At 39.4% G+C, this 21,918-nt stretch overlaps 1 protein-coding gene and 1 long non-coding RNA gene across 2 annotated transcripts in view; one reads left to right on the forward strand and one right to left on the reverse strand.

The window, feature by feature from the left end:
- Positions 1–16,319, reverse strand: part of Rsbn1l (round spermatid basic protein 1 like) — a 37,907-nt gene extending 21,588 nt beyond the window's left edge. The window contains exons 1-3 of the mRNA XM_090332914.1: positions 15,729–16,319; positions 6,853–6,969; positions 2,486–3,111 (exon numbers count right to left, since the gene is read on the reverse strand). Of these exons, the coding sequence (XP_090189040.1) occupies positions 2,486–3,111; positions 6,853–6,969; positions 15,729–16,287 (1,302 nt within the window). The 5' untranslated portion in view covers positions 16,288–16,319. The remainder of the gene's footprint in view (positions 1–2,485; positions 3,112–6,852; positions 6,970–15,728) is intronic.
- Positions 16,298–21,342, forward strand: LOC150063230 (uncharacterized). Its single transcript, XR_016535509.1, has 2 exons — positions 16,298–16,930; positions 20,985–21,342. It is a non-coding gene; the product is annotated as an uncharacterized LOC150063230 (long non-coding RNA).
- Positions 21,343–21,918: the final 576 nt, after the last annotated feature.

Genomic DNA, 21,918 nt, shown 5'->3' on the forward strand with positions numbered 1-21,918 from the left:
ATTTGATAGGGAAGGGGGGAAAACTAAGACGGGTGGGGGGTGTGGGGGGGGGAAGGAAACGGGTACCAAGACATGTGAAAGGGTATCAATGTATATGAATTAATGCACCTTCTATCTGGCAAGTATCATGTAACCCTTTTACTAATTACAATAAAAAAAAAATTTAAAAAAAATATAAAAAAAAAGAAAAAAGCCAGAAGTGGTGCTGAGGCTCAAGTAGTAGATAGAGCTCTAGCCTTGAGAAAGTCCAAGGACAGTGCTCAGACGCTGAGCTCAAGCCCAGGACTGGCAGAAAAAAAAAAAAAAAAAAAATGATTGAAGTCATGAAGGCTAGAAAAATAAATAAATAAAATCCTTAAAAGTGACAAAACAGAAGCTAAGCACAGTGGCTCACTCCTGTAATCCTAGCTACTCAGGAAGCTGAGATCACAGTTCAAAGCCAGCCCAGGCACTGAAGACCATGAGACTCTTATCTCCAGTTTACCACTTGAAAACTGGAAATGGCTCTGTGGCTCAAGGGGTAGGACAGAAGTCTTGAGCTGAAGAGCTCAGGGACAATGCCAGGCCCAGAGTTCAAGCCCCATGACAAGAAAGCAAGCAATCAAGCAAGCAAACAGGAAGGAGGGAGGGAGGGAGGGAGGGAGGAAGGAAAGAAGGAAGGAAAGAAGGAAGGAAGGAAGGAAGGAGGGAGGGAGGGAGGGAGGGAAGGAAGGAAGGAAGGAAGGAAGGAAATCAAATGAACAGTTCACAGGAATAAGATCTTATAATAACTTCTATTATATCATGGACTTAGCACATGGTTTTTTCCTGTCTTTAAATCTACAGCTAAGCATCTGAGTATCCCAGGCTCACACCAGTAATCCTAGCTACTCAGAAAATGAGATCTGAGGATCACAGCCAACCATTAAAAACCCAGAAGTGGAGTTGTGGCTCAAGTGTGGAATTAGTCTTGAACAAACAAGCTCAGAGACAGAATCCAGGCCTGGAGTTCAAGCCCCAGAACTCACACGAAGAATCTACAGCTACAGCTAAGGAAGCAGATAATCCTGCAGAGCGAACATGTATGGGTCATGAGGACAGACCAGAGACATGGACCTGAACCACAGCTGGCAACTGAAAGAATGTGTTTGCCTAGTTTTTCAAGTAGATATCAAGGATTTAAGATATAGAGTCAAGGGGCCGGGAGTTTGGCTTAATAGTTAAAGTGCTTGCCTAGCATGCATGAAGACCCGGGTTCGATTCCTCGGTACCACATACATAGAAAAAAGCCGGAAGTGGTGCTGAGGCTCAAGTGGTAGAGCTCTAGCCTTGAGAAAGTCCAAGGACAGTGCTCAGGCCCTGAGCTCAAGCCCAGGACTGGCAAAAAAAAAAAAAAAAAAAAAGATATAGAGTCAAGGTTCTTTTTTCCTGTACTGGGGATTAAATTTAGGGCTTTGCATTTACTCAACTGTTATCACTTGAGAGTCCTCCCACTACCCCAGCCCTTTTGGTTTTATTGTTTTTGAGACAAGTCTCATTAATTTGTCAAAGCTGGTCTTGAACTTGTAGTCCTACTCATTCCCAAGTAGCCGGGATTACACACCTCTTGGCCGCCCAATTTATTTGATAGCAAGTTTTCATATTGATCATATTAGATGTTGAATGTACAAGTTCTTAGCAGCGGCTAGTGACTGATGGGACTCATGTCTACACTCTTAGCTACTTGGAAGGCTAAGATTTGAAAGGCTTGCAGTTAAAGGCCTGCACAGGCAGAAGTCTACTAGACTCCAAATCTATAGACAGAAAATAGTGGTCTGTATCTGTGATCTTAGCAACTGCAAAAAGTCTACCTAAAGCAGAAAAACTGTGACTAAGGTGGACACTCAGGTGAGAAGCAAGACTTCATCCTAAAAGGAACAGTGAAATACAGGGCCAGAGGCATGGCACAGCAGTAAATGCTACCAAGGGTCTAAATATGCAATGATCTAGCATTAATGACGCAGTTGTAGCTTCTTCCACTTGCCCATTTATTGTATCGGCTACTTCACTGTTAAAAGTACATTGTAATGAAAATTATGTGAGTTACATACAAAATGCTTACAACAGTCTTTGGTACAGTCAGCACTCAATAAATGGTGCATACTATTATTAAATGCTAGTCTTGGTTCTGCAACCAAACTCAGGTATAATCCCAGAAAATTTTATACCTATTCTGCAATTGTATTAATGATCTGACAAAATCTCTTACCACTTAAAAAAAAACATATTTCAATTCTAATTCTCAAACATGCTACATTAGGAAGTAAATCCTTCTATATTTTACACACATTAAAACTTCTCCAGGCCACTTTATAGAGTATCTTCATCAAGAAAATCTCTTAATACTTCCACATGTTTTATATACTTACCTTTTTATTTCAAACCTACAAGATTAAAAACAAAAAACAAAAATCTGTCTAACATGTACAATTAAGAGCTATTAAAAAAAAAACTAAAAACCTCTTACCTGAGCATGAAAATTGGACATAGTTGTTGTCTCTATATCTTTCTTTCCCAATATTTCCATTTTCACTGGCGAATTGGGAAAATTAAATGAAAAGTAGTCTAAAAAGTCAGGTAAATAAGTAGCTGCCCCATGAACAATACCCATAACATAGAAGGCTGCGGAGTTTTCATTTTCACTGAACACTAGACCCACAAGTTCTTCCGCAAACCTCTCCATCTCCATAGGAGACAGGTGGGAGAGTTCGCTACTGTAGGCATGGATAACTGATGCTCCTCCATTAGGCTGGTGCTCAATATGAATAAGCTGCTTAAACTCCAAAGGGTCCAACCTTTTGAGGCTCTTCTGAACTCGTGGCTCCTTCAATGAGACAAATGGAAACTCATTGTTCTCCGGAATTTTAGAATCGTAGTTCTTTCCAATGCAATCCTTTATGGTATCACTCAGGATGCCTTTGGTTTCTTGATCTTCAACATCAGACAGCAATCCTGAACAGATGGTCTGAATAGATTTGCTATACATTTTTGGACGCTTTCGTTTTTCATTTTCTTTGTGTTTCTTTTTCTTTTTCTTCTTTACTTTTTTAATTTGTAAGTCTTCTACATTTGTTTTTGGTTTCTCCTTCCCACCTGTTGGGAAAAATGTTTTTTAAAATTCCGTATTTTACTTTTAAACACCATGCTCTCACAAACTTTTGTAGTAAGTTCACTTCTGAAGATTTACTCAGAATCTGTTTTCTTGTTTTCTATTTAGACTTTATTTTAAACAATACTGATCACCAATATGCAGCTACAGTCTCATTTCCATATTTCTGCCAACAAACACATACACATACACACACACACACACACACACACACACACACACACACACACACACACACAGACACAATGGCTTAAGTTTGAATTATACATTCTAATATCCAACAGATTCTGGTATAATCAGAAATGCATACTAGCCAAATATTTCTCACTGATATATAATTATTTTTACTTTATCTCAGGCTTGAAAATTGCACCTAGATGCCAGTGATTTATAAATCCTAAAGGGGAAAATATTTGTTTATCACAACAGTAAACAAGTTGTTACTGTCTTTTTTTATGTACTTCTCAGTAAACCATGCATGCATCTAAAAATGGGCTAACTCGACCACAGTTTCCAAATGTCCAAGTAAAGAACCAGCAAGTTATCATGACAAAATTGGAATCATCTCCTATATTCTAAGCTCCAATAATACTCATGCGCTGGTAAAGAGAAAATGAAATGGCAAAGAAAAAGAAATGGAACATTGAAGCTTGTAAAGAGTTTTAGTGATCAAAAGCAAGCAAAATTAGGCTCATGAATTTAAAATTCAAAGCATAAAAGTTTAACTTTAAAAAGTTAATCCACATAGATATATACATGTATAGATGTATATATAATTTATCACAGTATACTCCCTTCTATATAATAAGAAAATTAGAAAGAAGAAAGAAGCCTATAAGAAAAGATTCCTAAAATACTCCACCTGTTACTTCATTTTCAAAGAAAACCGTATTTCCAATTAACCAGCAGAAAGGCCAGACACAGAGCTATGACTTAAGTGGTAGAGCTATCCTGAGTGGAAAAAGCTCAGGGACAATGCCCAAGCCCTGTCAAAAGGGGAAAAAATACTTTAATTATAATATGCATGTTCTGCCTTTTGGGGGGGGGTACTAGAGCTTAAACTCTAGAGACTGGGCACTGTCCTTTAAACTGCTGTGCCCCTGGAGCCACAGCTCCACTCCTGGCTTTTTGCCGGTTAACTGAAGATAGGACTTTCCTACCCAGGCTCACTTCAAACCACAGTCCTCAGATCCCAGCCTCCTTGAGTAGCTAGGATTACAGGCATGAGCAACTGGTTCATGAACTAGCAATAAACTTGTACATAAAACAACCGGAACACTTAATTAAGCTCAGAAAGAGTAGTTGATGCACTTTAATACAAAAGGATGAGACATACTAAATAAGCTTATGTTTGAAACAAAAGGATGAGACATGCTAAATATGCTTATGTTTGAAACTTGGTTTGTTCCCTTAAACTAAGCTATTTTGAAGAGTAAAAGATCCTAGTTCAAGTGGGAGAGACTGAGTTTAATAGGACAAAGGCGTGGGGAATGGGGGGAGGAAGAAGAAAGGAATGGAGTGAAAGGTAAGCAAGCTTTTGATATGACTATAATTACATATAACTTTCTAATCATACAGCCCGACACAAAGTCTAATGAAAACATGAGAAAATGGAATTAGTGTGGAACAGAGTTAGCATCTATTTTATATTTTCAAACATTTTTTTTTTATGAAACAGAACCTGCTTCAGCTTGCAACATTAGCACTATAGGAAGAAAATAGTAAGGAGAAAACAAAAGCTGGAGGCCTAAGGAAAAAGTCTCACAACAGTAAATAAGAGAACATTGCCACAAATTCTACTGTTCTCAAACACCAACAACAGAGAATGTTGTTCCCCTACCATAAGCTCACTATGGAAGTTGCCACACATGATAAGCAAATTGCTGGATTCTAACAATAGCCAGCAGTTTCTTAGTGCTTACAATGGAACAAGTACTAATTTTTAATAGAACCATGTTTTTATTCATTTAATTATTGACATACTATACAAATGGAAGGGAGAATAGTTTTGGTTTTGTTGTGATCAAATCACAAAAGGTAGTCTTTCAAACTTTTTTATAAGACTCTCATTCAATTACTGAGTATCTGTAGGCCAGACACCATAGTCTTTTCCTTGACAAATTTCACAACACCCTAAAACATTACTAAACTTATTACTTACCTCCATTAAAAAATAAATACATTTCTACATCATTCACATCATTCTTATTAATGGTAGGTTAAGAATCTACTATTCCACATCATAATTAATAACATGCTAATAAAATGATAGGTTGTATGATTTAAAAAAAAGAATCTGCTATTTCACAAGGACATCTGATTTTTTTTATAAAGTATTCCTAAGATATAGGTTCTTTTTCAAGGGATAGGAATTTATATTACTGTACACTCAAATGAGTAAGAAAATGATTGCTTGACTTAATCATTTGACTCAACCAACAGGATACAATTAAGTAAACATTTCAAGCATTAATCATCAGCTGCTGTATTACCACCATCAGTGTGGTTAGATTCCACTCCTGTCTCAAAGGCTTACAATCTAAAGAGACAGCACAAATAAAACACATGGGCGAAAGAACCAGAACAAAAGGAAATCAGTAGTAAGTCCCGATATATTTAAAGTACCACTGAAGAACATTTGGAAACATGAAATTAAAACAGATAACCTAATACTATACTTACCTAAACTGTAAAAATTAACCAGTTATTCTGTTGCTTAAGCAACGCTATAGGACCATTTATCTTATGTGGATATATGCTTCCCAACATATTAATTCAATATGAAATTAATCAAAGCTAATGTGTTCTGATCAGCAACTGCCATTGACTTTCCAAGCTATCTAGCAAATGAATGCCAATAATTCTTTTTCTCTTGTGAAGTCAATTTAAGACCTTACTTTTATTCTAACACAAATTCTCCCTGGTAAATATTCAGACTTACTAATATGATTTATATTATATATTGACTATTACACTATTGATTCCCCAATTTCTTTTCCCCCTTCGGTCATTTTTTGGCCAGTCCTGGGGCTTGAACTTAGGGCCTCAGCACTGTCCCTGGGCTTTCTCAATGCTAGAGCTCTACCACTTGAGCGACAGCACCACTTCTGGCTTTTGTTTTTTTATGTATGTGATACCAAGGAATCAAACCGGGTCTTTGTGCATGCTAGGCAGGTACCCTACCATGAGGCCAAACTCATGGTCCCTGAATACAATTTCAACAATAAGAAAGAACAAAGGAAAAAAGAAAACATTATCAAGCATGCAAAAAAATATATAGTTTAATAGACAAACACTTTCAGATTTAGCTGAGAGTAAATGTTTTCTTGAAATACTAGACTTTGATACCATAATTACAAACAAGTACTTGTAGGATCACCTCTTCCACCACCATTATCATGCTAAACCATGCTTTAGCCTTTTATTTTGAGTTCCCCTAACAGGGATAAATACTAATAATTCAAAAACAGGCTTAAATAGTTTAGTGAAGGTTAACTGTTAGAACTCTTTAATTATTCAACAAATATACTAAAGACATGTTACCATAGAAGAAAGGTTACCATGAAGATCAAAATTCCTCAATATAGAATTTGCTTTCAATTTCTTCACCAATATGTACTCTTAGAAAAAAAAAAGTATCAAGGAGCATCTTTTTTTCAATTAATCATTTAGGTAATACATACTCTGAACACTATAATATAGAAAATCACTGTATATCAACTTACTTTTTAGCAAAATCTTTACTTCTCCATTCTCTTTCTTGATCTCAGTCATTACTTTATGTTTCTTTCTCTCTCTCTCTTTTTCTTTGTCTCTCTCTTTAATTTTTTCCTTGACCTTATCTGAAATAGAAAGTGAAGAAAACCATTAATTATTAAACTCACAAAATGGTGACATAGTCCTGGCTTTCAAATGATTACAAAGCCGTAAGAGAAGCACATAAAAACTGTTAACTATTCTGTAAAACTGAAGAAATTTTACAGTACATATGGATACTGCAGAATCTCTTTTACAACCTCTCCTTACTTCCTTTCCATAAATGTTATCCTAATCTAGTTCTTAACAACTTAGTGATTGGATTTGGTCTCAACTAGCACCATGGGACAAAAATAGAATATGCAAATTTAAATATTCTAATAGCCTCATTTAAAATGTAAAAAGGTTCCTGGGAGTGTAGCCTAGTGGTAGAGTGTTTGTCTAGCATGCACAAAGCTCTGGGTTGATTCCTTGGTACTACATATACAGAAAAAGCCAGAAGTAGCTCTGTGGTTCCAGGGTAGAGTGATAGCCTGGAGAAAGCTCAAAGACAATGCCCTACCCTAAGTCCAAGCCTCAGGACTGGCAAAAATTTAAAATTTAAAATTAAAAATAAATAAAATGTAAAAAGAATACTATAAATGTATGATAACTCAAAAAAAATCCTAGAAAACATCAGGAAAGTAAATAAAATGACTGAGCAAAATGAGTAAATTAATTTTAATAATGTATTTTATTTAAGATAATATATCCAAAGCACCATTTCAACATAGCATAAACAATTGAGATTCTTTTTTTTTTTTTCTAAACTGATTTTAATACCTAGGGTGTATTTTACTTCTCAAGTACCTAAATTTTACCAGTTCCACCTTCCCCCCCCATATATTTTTTATTGTAATTAATAGAAGAGTTACATTACTTTTTTTTTTTTTAACTCTGGACCTGGGTGTTGTCCCTGAGCATTTCAGCTCAAGGCTACGGCCCTACCCTTGAGCCAAGCCCCACTTCTTTTCTAGAGGTTAACTGGAGATAAGAGTCTCAGGTCCTTTTGTGCCCAGGCTGGCTTGGAACCTTGATCCTCAGATCTCAGCCTCCAGAGTAGCTAGGATTACAGGGGTAAGCTACTGCGTCCTCCTACTAGCTCCACTTTAATTGTTCAATAGCCACATAAGATTGATGCCTACCATTCTGAATATCATAGCAAGCTACTAATGGCTAAATTCTCAAAAACTAAATCCATGTTGATTTAATAAAAATATTCTGAGCTTTATTCATTAATAGCCATATATACATATATACATATACATATATATATATATATATTAACAGCACTATAAAACAAGCAGATGACAGGACAATAGCAAGCCAAAGCAGGGATTCACTGATGGGAAAAATAAGAAATGCTACATATTAGGGGCAGGGATACAGAGACAATTAGCTAGTTGGGGTCCTTCTCTGGTCACAGATAAATTGTAGGATACATTCAGGCATTCTCACATTTTCCCTTAAGAGTAGTAATTTCTTTTCTTTTTTATTTTCTAATTGACACAAAAAATTTATATATTTATCAAGTACAATCATTTTGTAATTTTCATACCAAGATAAGCACATCTAGCTACTCAGAACATGTATCTTATTTCTACCTTCCAATCTGCCTTTCATTCTTCCCAGAATATTTTGCTTCTTATCACAGCTTGACCTTTTTAAAAACACAATCTTAGGGGCCGGGAGTTTGGCCTGGTGGTAGAGTGCTTTCCTAACATGCACAAAGACCCGATTCTTCAGTACCACATACACACAAAAAGCCAGAGATGGTGCTGTGGCTCAAGGGGTAGAGCTCTAGCCTTGAGAAAGCACAAGGACAGTGCTCAGGCACTAAATTCAAGCCCAAGACTGGCAAAAATAAAAAAAAAAAAATTAAAAAAATACAACCTTACCTGCCTCCATTAAATTTCCTGCACTTGGGCCAGAAGCATGGCCTAGTGGTAGAGTGCTCGCCTAGTATGCATGAAGCCCTGGGTTCAATTCCTCAGTACCACATACATAAAAAAAGCTGGAAGTGGTGCTATGGCTCAAGTGGTAGAGTGTTAGCCTTGAGAAAGTCCAAGGACATTGCTCAGACCCTGAATTCCAGCCTCATGATGGGCAAAAAAAATATAATAATAACACAGCAACAAGTCACAAAAAGGGGCAAAGTAATAGAAAAATGTAAAAGTATGTGTGTATAGATTATGAAAGCCATGCAAGGCATAATGTAATAAAGTGGTTTGGATTTCCTCTTACCACAGTGAAAAAAAATTTAGATAAGGTTTTCCTTACTGGTCTATCAGAAAAGCTTTGTCCCTGAAACAGAAATAAAATTAGTTATCTTTTCAGTATTCTATAAACTAAAACATAAAATAGGTAAGGCATCATATAGGCTATCTAGGCTACAAATTACATCACTCTAAATCAATAAATTCTATAGCTGTTATATCAATGTGTTCACATGTAACTCCAATTCTATAACATACAATTTTTAATTATGTTTTGTAATATAGAAAGTTTTGTAGCTTCTTTACCTTGAGTGTATCACTTATAGAAATGTACATGTATCATACATGCAAAACTTACAAACTGGTACAAATTAAATCACAAGTGTAACCATTGCCAGGAGTGGCTACCCTAACTGCCTAACATCACAAATCAGCTGTACCTATTTTTGTTCTGTGTCAATGAGATCATTCAGTATGAATTCATTTCTATTTGGTTTCTTTTACCTAACCCTTTGTGAGTTTCACCTGTGTTGCAGATGATAATTTCAGATTGCTCATTCTTGTTCCTGCATAGTGGACCACATAGGACATTACCATGTATGGGTCCATTCAGTTTCTAGAAATTTGAGAAGTCTCCAAGGTTTGGCAGAGGAAATAGTGCTGCTGTGATCTCTGGTAAGCCTTGGGTTCAAGAAGTAAATATACACAGACCTAGCAATTAGAAAACAACAGTAACTATGATGAAGTGAAGACAGCTGGTAATGGTAGCAAACCTTCTGATCTCGACTTTAAGGGAGATGAAGGCAGGAAGAAGACAGTCTGAGACTGACCCGGACAAAAGCATGAGACTTTATCAGGGGAAAAAAAGAACTATGGTCATGGCTCAAGTGTTTAAGAGCTCAGAAAGTCACAAAGAGAAAAGGAGAGTGAAATGTGATAAAACAGGAAGACTGGGCAAAAATGTATGAAATGAATAGTAGATCTAGCTTTCTTCACTACCAAGCAGCAAAACTCATTACCTCTACCTTTACTAACTCCCTTGCTACAGAAAGAATTCTCTTCACCAAAGTCCTATGCTGAAGCCTTAACAAGGTTCAAATGAGTATATCTGGAGACGGGACTTTTATACTGATCTGAAGATCCAGGCAGGAAAGTCCTGAAGATTCTTAGTGCCAATAAACTATTCAGAAAAAGCCAGAAGGCACTGTGGCTCAAATGGTAGCCTTGAGTAAAAGATCAAGGGCAGTGCCCAGGCTCTGAGTTCAAGAATGCAAAGCAGCAAAATAAATAAAAGAAATCAAAAGTTCTTAACCCAGAGAAAAGAAATAAAAATAATAACATGGTAGTCCATTAGTCACCAAGCCCTGCTCATGCATGTTCATGAGCTTTCAATTAGTTTTGTTTTTTCTTAAATATGAAAGAGTTGCAGAATAACAGATGTAGAGAAAGCCTCCAAATCAAAGAAAGAAACACAAAAGTTAAAGGAAACAAAACAATGTAGGAAACAGAACAATTTAAAAAAAAAATTAAGGTCGGGAGTTTGGCCTAGTGATAGAGTGCTTGCCTAGCATGCACGAAGACCCAGGTTCGATGGTTCAATTCCTCGGTACCACATACACAGAAAAAGCCAGAAGTGAGGCTGAGGCTCAAGTGGTAGAGCTCTAGCCTTGAGAAAACACAGGGACAGTGCTCAGTCCCTGAGCACAAGCCCAGAACTGGCCAAAAAGAAAAAAAAAAAATTCAAGCCAGGTACTAGCAGTTCACACCTGCAATCCTAGCTACTTAGGAGGCTAAGACCTGAGGACTGTAGTTCAAAGCCAGCCTGAGGGAAAATCCATGAGATTCTTATCACCTACCAACCACCAAAAGGCTGGAAGTGGAACTGTGGCTCAAGTGGTAGAATGCCAGCCTTGACCAAATATATATATGTATGTGTGTGTACGCATGTACACATATAAAACAGATAACAGATACTGATTTTTTTAAGAAGAAATGTTACAAAACAGAAACAAAAACACAAGAGATCACACAAAATATTTTTTCATAAAGCTGAATTTTTAAAATCGAATGAAAGGACTGAAATAGCCCCTTTTTTTTTTTTTTAATGTATGAGACTTTTCTCAACATCCTATTGGGAGCTAAACATTAAAAGAATACTGCCTTTGGGGCTGGGAGTTGGGCCTAGTGGTAGAGTGCTTGCCTAGCATGCACGAAGACCAGGGTTCGATTCCTCAGAACTATATACATAGAAAAAAGCCAGAAGTGGTATTGTGGCTCAAGTGGTAAAGCTCTAGCCTTGAAGGAAAATGAATTCTAGCACAGAAATCTCTAAGTGACAAAACAGCCAAGTATAAGGTAAAAGTAAAATCCAAAAGTGTAGTTCTATATAAAATAAAATAAAAATAAAATTCAAAAGTACAGTTCCTACATAGTACTGCTGATGGCGGGGGAGGGAGGGGTGAGAAGAAGGAGAAAGGGAGAAAGTAAACCAAAAGGAAAGCATGACAACTTGAGAACTAGAAAAAGAGAATGCAGCAGAACTCGAAACCATCTTCAGAGTGCCAGTTAGCTAAGCAAAGTCCCAAGGTGATAGTTACATAGCCAGCCTTAAGAGGAAATAATGCAGACCAAAGCAGGAAGAACAGCTACAGAAGAGATGTCTAGAGGAACAAACAGAACTGATAACTTCGACAGATTTGCCTCTGTGGAAAATTGTACTGACAGTCATTTCAGTAGGTTTGGTTGGTTTTGTTTTATTTTCCTTTTTTGCTTGAGATAGATCTACTAAGTAGCTCAAGCTCAGGCTGGCCCTACCTTTGCTCTCTGCTCCTTCCCACATGCTGGGACTATGCAACTACATCCAGGTTCACATTTTTCAATTAAAAAATGTAATCAGGGCCAGGAGTTTGGCCTAGTGGTAGAGTGCTTGCCCAGCTTGCACGAAGACCCAGTTTGATTCCTTGGTACCACATACATAGAAAAAAAAAAAAAAAAAAAAAAAAGCTGGAAGTGGTGCTGAGGCTCAAGTGGTAGAGCTCTAGCCTTGAGAAAGTCCAAGGACAGTGCTCTGGCCCTGAGCTCAAGCTCAGGACAGGCAAAAAAAAAAAAAAAAAAAAAGAATTTAATCAGTGTTAGAGGAAAATAAATTGTTTGATTTAGTAGCTTCCCTGTATAAACACAAAACTTGGTTATTTACTAGTGTTAGAAATCTAGCTAGACATCAAGTTCAGGGTTCACTGGGGCTACAAAGGGGATTCACACAATAAATAAAAATTAAAACTAAAAACTTCAGCACTTTTTTTTTCCAATCCTGGGGCTTAAACTCAGGGCCTGGGTTGATCAAGGCTAGCACTCTACCACTTGAGCAACACCATTTCCAGCTTTTCCTGTTATGTGGTACTGAGGAATCCAACCCAGGGCTTTGTGCATGCCAGGCAAACACTCTACCACTAAGCCACATTCCCAGCTCCAAGTGCTATACTTACTATAAGAACTAAAGTAACTTTACTCAATAGCTCAGACTATCACACAAGTCAGCTTTAGAGACTTAAGGTTTATAAAGCACTCAATGGGCTTAAATAACATATTTTTATACATTTCTTATTTATCCTTCCCAATTTTCAAATTTATTGTCAGTGATCCTTCCTCTATTAGGACTAACCCATCTTTTCTTATGGGGTTAAAACAAAATAAGAATACTTTAGATTCAACACTAAACATGCTGACCAAGCCCTTTCATACATACATACTTTTAATCTGTGTACTTTGTTACAATGATACTCAATAGGAAAGCAAAGCAGTTCCAAGGGAGTTTTAAAAAAAAAAAAGCTAAGCAAATACAGGAGCAGAGTTGGAGGTGGCCAGGTCTCAGAGATAACTATGGTTAGTTTTCCTTTGCTGAGACTTTTCCTTGTTTAAATGTCTTTATAGCTAACTTCCAGTTCTGAGTGACATTGTTCAATCGATGAGCTATGGATAACTGAGTTGTGTGCCAATACACAGCACCATTTATAAAGACATAGCTACCAGACATACGATGATCCATTCACTAAGATTTTTACAAAAATCTGACACATAAGGATGGTATTACAAATCAGGACTTGTGTACTTGCAATTAAATCTACAATAAAGACACGTAGATAATCTCATTTTTTTTTTTTTGCCAGTCCTGGGCTTGGGCTAAGGGCCTGGGCACTGTCCTTGGACTTTCTCAAAGCTAGCACTCTACCACTTGAGCCTCAGCACCACTTCCGGCTTTTTTCTATGTATGTGGTACCGAGGAATCGAACCCGGGTCTTCGTGCATGCTAGGCAAGCACTCTACCACTAGGCCAAACTCCTGGCCCCGGTAATCTCATTTTTTAGCCAGTTAAAACAGCCTCAACTCAGTTAAATCTAAATTATAGGGGGATGTGATTTTTCTCAAGAGGAAAATATTTTCATCTTTAAACTTACCATGAAGATATGGAAAAGCAATACTTTTACTTCAAGGTCTTTATCAAGAAAACAGCATTTCTGTCCAAAAAACTTAAAACCATACTAGAGTGGACAGCAAGTCACTACTAAAATAAATCTTCATCAATCATGGGAAAATATCTTCCCCACATCCTTAATGTAAAAGCTGGTACCCAGCTCAGAAGAGAATCTAAGTATCATTTAAAAGACTATTAAAAATTTCTCACACAGGGTGCTGATGGCTCATGGCTATAAAAATCCTAGCTACTCGGGAGGCTGAGATCTGGAGATAGTGATTCAAAGCCAGCCTGTGTAGAAAAGCTCCTGTGAAACTCTTATCTCCAAACCACTCAAACTCCAGAAGTGTAGCTGTAGGTCAAAGTGACAGGACAGTACCTTAAGCAAAATGGCTCAGGGACAGTGCCCAGGCCCTGAATTCAAGTCCCGGGAGAAGACCAAAAAAACAAAAATTCTCCCTAACAACCTTTTTACTACAAAGACAATTTTGCATATCCCACATTTTTAAAGCCAGAATTTCTTTTTCGTTAAGGTTTGTTTCTTTTCAGTCATTCTAATACTGTAGCAATGAAAAATCCATCCATATACACTCCTCAAAAAACTCAGGGAACAAAAATGCAGAAACAAAGCTGCAAACGAATAGAAATCCAGGCCCTCACAACTTAAATTTGTTGGATTTAACTATTAAAATAAATTAAAATACTAACCACCTAAGTAAAGGAGAAATTCCATCTTCAAAACTGCGTTCCTTCTAGATACTCACGTACAAAAGACCAAAAGAGAAAATTCTCCAGAGAAAAATACAAAGGTGTAGTGCCTAAGTTCCTCTTCATATTTATACAATATATTCATAAATATCGGGGGAAAAAAGCTAAACAACAGCAACAATACTTTCCTACGAGTAATGCTTTCCAAAGCTGAGATCTTCGTAGGTACACTGCACAAGAGTTCCTGATGGCTGCCTTGGCTTAGATTTCAAAGGTTTTCTCTACCAACACCAAGGAGAAATAACACTGTTGCTGCCTACTCAAGTGTAGCTTTTTTTTCATTGTGAAAAAGTCAATCACTCCAATTCAAGCAGATATTTCCACCATCTAAATTATCATTACATCAGCAACACTAAAACTACATGGCATTGCACCCCCCCAAAGCACAAAGCAAAACAAAAATATTTTATTTCACAACATTGTGTAGCAATGTATATTCATAATAACAATTTTTAAAAAGCTTGTGATCCCATAAATATCTAATTTTCCACCAGTCCACATGTGGTCAGAACATTATGTACCTACAAGTATAATAGATATTTCGAGGAAATACTATCTCAAAAAATTATGAGAAACCTACAATTTAAAAGGAAAACTGAGAAGCCTGCTTTGACATTCTGTCTTTTACTGATGCTTAAAAACATTTTGCAATCATTTGATCTGGCCAAAACAATACCAAAGCTCCTGATTATAGTCGCTTGCTGCAGGCGGTGGGGGCTGAAAATTCTACTGAAGGGTGGTATTTAAAAAAGGATCATTCAAAACAGGAATATGGGGCACACAGAGAGCCCCAGAGGGTGGTACCTTCTTCGCCGACAGCACACTTTGCGGCCCAACATGCTACCTCATTTCCCTAATAGGGATGAAATGTCCAGGCCTCCAGTGGCTTCCAGCTGGCGCCAATATGCTGCACACACACACACACTCACTCTCTTCTTTAGACTGGATTTTTCGGATGTTTGAGTCTATGTCACAAACATAAATCGCATCAGACCGGTTTAATAATCAAGCATCTTTTTAAAAACCAACACACACGCGCGCGCGCCTTCCCCGCTTCTTCTCTCCCATCTCCGCAACCCCAAAACCTCCTCTTCCCGCTCGATCTCCACACACACACACACACACACACACTCGGAGACCTAACCCGAGTTCCCACCCTCCTCTCCGCCCGGCAACCAGGAATCACAGCCACCATTTCCGGGCCCCCTGCGGGACAGCACCGTCCTCCCCGGCCGGGAAGCGGACGCCTCCCGCCCCCTCGGGGCAGCAGCACGCGGCGGCCGCGCTCGCTCCCCGCACCCCGGTCCGGCCCCGCCGGCGCCCCCTCTGCTCCCCGCCCTCCCGCGCCCACCTCGCGGCAGCGGCTGCAGCTCCCCGTTCTCCTCGCGGGCGGCCGCGCCGAGCCCGTGCCGCCGCCGCTCCTTCTCGCGCCTCTCCTTGGGTCTGCGCAGCTTGGCGGCGGCCGGGGCGGCCGGGGTGGCCGGGGCGGCGGGCGGCAACAGCAGACGGGGCGACGGGGCGTGCAGCAGCGCCGGGGGCACCAGCAGGGCGCGCGGCGCCGGCGGAGACAGGGAAGCGGAGGCTGCGCCCGGGGAGAAGGACACGGCGCTCCGGGAGGAGGACGCGGAGGGGACGGCAGACAGGGCGGCGAGGCTCCACGGCGCCGAACTGCTGCAGCTCTGAGGCGAAGGTGCCGCCAGCGGCTGCGGCTGCCTGCTGTTCCCGCCGCTGCTCCCTTCCCCGTTCACCCTCCGCGGCGCCTTCCTCTCCTCCGTCCGGACCTTCTTGGCGGACAGGGAACCTATTGGATCCCTGGAAGAAGACTGCAGCCTGCTAAGCGGCTCTTTCTCCGAGACGGCGGCAGCGGCACCGGCCGCTGAGCCGCGCATCGGGCTCCGGGGCTCCGCCATTTTGCACTCCAGTTGTATTTACTCTTCTCTGCTCCCCGGCGCGGGGCACGGGCGGGCCCTCCGCCGGGGGCGGGGCAGTCTGGCCACCGGCAGGGTTTTTCATTGGGTCAGCCGTGCTGAGGGACCTACCTAGCCACCAATCAAAACCCTGGACGTAAGCCTAAGGGGTGGGATTGCCCAGAGGGCCCACTTTGGAGGTCAGAGCTCGGCGGGGCGCGGCTGGGGGCCGGGGAGCTGCGCGGGGAGTTGTCGCCTGTGTGATCTCGAGTACCCGGTGTCCGAGAAGCGATTGGAACCCCAGATCTTCCCTGGCTAAGGTGACGTTGGTCGCTTCCCCGAAGATTTTTTGTCTTAGTTGTGCCACTTTCCAGTTGTTTTGTTTTTTCCCTTGAGGTGTCCAGTTCCTGTCTGTCTGCTCCTTCAGAAAGCTGGATTTCAAGGATGCTCAGCTCTGGGAACACACTTTGCCGAAAATCCAGGCTTTCCTTTTGTTAGACCGCAGTCGGCTGATGGAGGGACCAAAAAAAAAAAAAAAAAAACTAATGGAAAGAACGAGAAACTTGCTAAAATTATGAACGCTAGCACTTTGAGGGAAATAATCTCCAGTAAAGCTAGAACTTTGGGACTGTCTCCGACCTTGGAGGTAAGAATTCCCTCCCGTGGGATTGAAGACTAAACTGTTGATGACTTGATGCGTAGAGCCTTTGATTTTAGCATTATTATATCTTAAAGTCACCCAGAAAAACATGTTAGCGATATTTAAACATGTTTGGAAAGCAGTGTCAGTATTTTAGTGTTTACTTTTTAGCGTCCCTGAGGTGTTAGATATTTTATAAGCCATGATTTTTTTTTCTTCAAAGGTAAGGATTTGAGGGAGACTGATTTTAGCTTAGATTAGCTTAGTTTAGGAGATGGATTATAATTCAAACGTATCACCAAGCATAGTTATAACTTAAACTCTTAAATCTCATGAGCCATCAGAAAGACAACATAAAGGATGTAAAAGCAAAAGCAGGCAAGGTAGGTAACAAGTGAGAGGAGAATGTATGATTCCCAAGAGGAACTCAGAGTTTCCAGTTACTTTCTGAAATCAGTTTAAAGTAACCTTTCAGGAATATCCGTTCTTGTGAACTCAGTAAACTGAAAGTCTTTGTTATTTTGTTGCTGTTTTCTTTTATCCCATTCCTTTAGGATTTGGAAAAGGGAAAGTTGGGGGACGGTCAAAATGTGATGTTGGTTTATAGATTATATTTACTTTTAGGTGCATGAGATGTTAAGTAACAAAAATATTTAATCTTTTACTACATGATAGTAAAAGCAGTTCGTAATTGGAATTGATTGGAAGCAGGTGTTTTCATACATAGTAGTACTGGGACCTGGGAGTTTGGCCTAGTGATAGAGTGCTTGCCTAGCATGCAGGAAGACCCGGGTTCGATTCCTTGGTACCACCTACATAGAAAAGCTGAAAGTGGTGCTGTGGCTCAAGTAGTAGAGCACTAGCCTTGAGAAAAGCCCAAGGACAGTGCTCAGGGCCTGAGTTCAGTCCTCAGGACTGGCAAAAATAAATAAAAATAAGTAGTGATAAGAGTAACAGGAAAGGAGACGACAAGATCATCCAGTCCACTGGCACTGAATTCTTAGTCTGCTTCATCTGCTAAGACCTCTTTTTTTGTTGTTGTTTTAAGTTAATTTGGTTACATGATCAGAAGGGTCCCTTTCACATTGTAAACATAGGCTTTTCAGAAACTTTTCAAAAATCACACTAAAACCATTACACGTAAAAATAATTTCTTAATCATTCCTCTTAAATAGAAAAATCTGAGCAAAGCACCCATGGCTCATGGCTGTACCTACCTACTCAGGAGACTGAGAGCTAAGGCTTGCAGTTCCAAGTCCCCTACCCCCACCCCACCCCAGGGAAGAAAGTCCTTAAAACAAAAAAAGTTCCAGTACAGAGCTCGGGCCCTGAAGTCAAGCCCTACAACAGGCACCAAAAAAAAAAGCTTTTATACATTAATGTAGTGTCGTACTACACATTCATTTCCCCTACTCCTCTCATCTATGGCAATTTGTTACTCCTCATTCAGTAATACACTTTCACGTCTGGCCTGGACTTTGTAAAACCTGTACAAGGATGTGGCTATGAGGGTACATATACCATCTGACTAAATATTCAGAAGTTATATATCAAGCTAACAAAAGTACATAAAATTTATTCTACTACTACCTTGACAAAGCATTTCCATAATGATCTGGAAAGCCAGGTACACATTTAAAATTCTCAATCAATCCCCAACTGATTTTTATTCTCTTTCCGCTCCCAGCTTCTTTGACCACCACACCAAATGAGGCCGTGCACATACTTGACATAGTCACACATATGGCCACATCCACTATTCCTGCAATTAATGATATCCAATCCCCAGTTCTGTCTACTCTCCACTCTAAAACTATGAACTATGCTAGCTCCCAGTAAGCCTAGTACTTTTGACCTCATACCCTCATTGCCTTTACAACAAAAACAGGACTGAGTAGAAGATAGGAATACTTTACCTAGGGCCCAACCCTAAGTTATAACATTTGCTTAATTATAATTAAGAGATGACTAGTGGAAGGAAACTTACTTTCCAGTATAACCAGTCATTCTCAGTCATTGTTTTTCTTTGTTTTTTTTTCTCTCTCCCCCTCTGTCTCTCCCTCCCCACCCCCTCTCTCTCTCAGGCCGGGCACTGTCCCTGAGCTTCTTTTAGTCAAGGACAGCACTCTACCACTTGAGCCACAGTGCCACTTCTGACCTTCTGGCCTTTTCTGTTTATGTGTTACTAAGGAATCATCAAAACCAGGGCCTTATGCATGCTAGGCAAGCACTCTACCATTAAGCCACCTTCCCAGCCCCCAGTCATTCTTTTTCAACTGTATCATTCCTAACAGTATTTAACTAGGCAAGAATTTATATCACTATCATCTATTATGTTTGACATTATCTCCTTACTTCTATATAGACTGTTCATTGTTGGATCTCTATTCCAAGGACCTACATCCTCTTTTCACCTGTTTGATTACATAAGCTTTTTTTTCTGATCTCCTTGCATTTTTGGGTTATTTTTTTTTCTGATCGTATGTCCTCCATGGCTAAGAGCTATCAGTTACTATCACTGCTTTTAATATATTTTGTAAGACCCAGCACTCAAGAGAACACCAAGTTCAAGACTAGCGTGGCTAAGATATGAACACTGTCTCCAAAATTATAGCAGAAGATAGATAGACATGTGTTTGAATAATGAAATTAACGTTCTATAATTTCTAACTTGCATAACTTGATAGGCAGTGGGACTATTCACTGAACTAGAGACACTGGAAGAATGGGCTGGTTTCAAGTGCTCTTTGACCTATCAGATCTGAGCTCAAGCCTCACTTCCTTGGAGGGATCTCCCCTCTCTTTCCAATGTAGATTTAAGTTCCTTCCTCCCCTTCTCCCATTCCATAGTACCCATACTGCAGCTTGAACTTGAAGCTCTAATTAGGCTACTGTCCCCAGCCTTTTTTCTTTCTTTAGTTTTTTTTGTTTTTGTTTTTGTTTTTCCTGAGTTAGGGTCTCAACATTACCAAGTCTGGCCTCTAGTTGTAATCCATCTACTTCTGCCTCCTGAGTAGCTGGGACCAAGGCAGTATAGATCAAGGAAAAGGTAGAAATGACAGCCAGGAAATCACAGGTAAATATTGTATTAATAATACAATATTAATATTAATACAAAATCAATATTAATTATATTAATAGCTTGACTAAAAATACATCAACACCACTTCTTTTGCTTTAAGCCTTACATTCCCTCAGTAAGCCACAATATTTAGTAAAGAGAAAAAAGAGCAACTCTTTCCCTCTTAGTCCACTTACCCAAATAATTAGTGCACACTGGGAACTGATCAAGGATCTAAAAGAAAAACAATGTTCTTGGTGGGGGAAAGAGACCACCTGGGAAAATAAATAAACTCCCTGAGCACCAAAAGTGTTTGCAAAAGAAAATATTCTTCTGAAGGATGATTGTCTTGAAGGAAGCATCTGGCAGAATCCTTTGTTGTAATGAGACAATTTGAATGAAGAGACTAAATCTTCATATCATTGTGCCCACTTAATAAACCAGAGTAATAGCAAGAATGATTAAATATACCAGGTGTCTAGAATAAAAAAAAAGACTATCCCAGAGCAAATTGGAACCAAACCCCAGCCCACTTTTTGACCAGAAATTCCTCTACTAGAACACTAATTATACCTGTTATTAGATGTGCCCATGTCTGGGTTGTGTACTATCCTTTCTTTGATTTGGTTTAGTTAATAATAAACTTCATTAGCAAAGCACTGGTGACTCATACTTGTTATCATAGCTGCTCCAGGGGCTGAGATTTGAGGATTATAGCTCAAAGCCAGTTCAGGCAGGAAAGTTTGTGAAATTTATCTCCAATTAACTACAAAAAAAAAAAAAAAAAAAAAAAAGGCTTGGAAGTAGAGCTATGGCGCAAAGTGGTACAGTGCTAGCCTCAAGGACAGAAGCCAGGCCTGAGTTCAAACCCCAGTACTAACACCAAAAAAAAAGTGGTTTTGCTTTTGTTTTTTTTTTGGTTTTTTTTTTTAAATAACTATTTAGTCTGTCTTGATATGTTCCAAAATTCTTTTTTTGTTTGTTTTTGTTCTTTTGCAGAATCATCATGAATTAAGTAGCCAAGAACTGAGGCATTGGGCCAGGAACATAGCCTAGAGGTACAGTGCTTGCTAGCATCCATGAAGCCCTGGGTTTAATTCCTCAGTACCACAAAGAAAAAACCAGAAGTGGTGCTGTGGCTCAAGTGGCAGAGCACTAATCTTGGACAAAAAGTGTCCAAGGACAGTGCCTAGATCTGAGTTTAAGCCCCAGGACTGGCACAAAAAAAAACTTAGGCCTCCTCCTTCCATTTTGAAGACCACCTTTTCCCTAGAAAAACTCACTAATTCAGATAACAGGAATTCGGACTGTAACACCATGCCCACCTTGTTTTCAAAATAAAATCTTATTAACTTCTTTCCTGAGTCAGTCTCATATTTACAGTCTTCCTGCTTCCACCTCCTGAATACTGTGGTTACAGGCAGGCACCAACATGCTCGGTTAGATTAAATTCCTTTTTGTTCCTTTTCTTTTTGTTTCATTGTTGTTATTGGGGATGTAAATGTCGATTCACTGGACACACCTGTTCTTCCCATCCTCTATAACAACAGCTCTCCTGAAAACATAGCACCCTGTGGCCTTTTCTCCATCTTATCTGAAACCTGTTTGCTCTCTAAGGACAGAGAACACAGACCAGGTTTGCCAGTTGCATATTTTTCTATGTTGGAAATTAATTCCCAAGTTCTGCAGCACAAATTTTCAGGCTATAAGTGTTTCTAGTATATACAAAAAGTCCATGCTTCTCTGTTCTATGACTCATCATCCTGTTCTGACTTAGTTCCCCTCTGCCCTCCAACCATCACTTTAGCTATCTAACCACCCGTCCCAGCTTATTTCTTCCTTAGACCTACATTTCCATTTTGTTTCAGCTGCAAGCTCCAATAGTTCTTCCTTTGTTCTTTTCATTACCCACAATTCTTTCCTTCATCTCTGA

This window comes from Megascapheus bottae, chromosome 5 (genome assembly GCF_031878675.1).
Source record: "Megascapheus bottae isolate mThoBot1 chromosome 5, mThoBot2.hap1, whole genome shotgun sequence".
In the NCBI taxonomy this organism is placed as follows: Eukaryota; Metazoa; Chordata; class Mammalia; order Rodentia; family Geomyidae; genus Megascapheus; species Megascapheus bottae.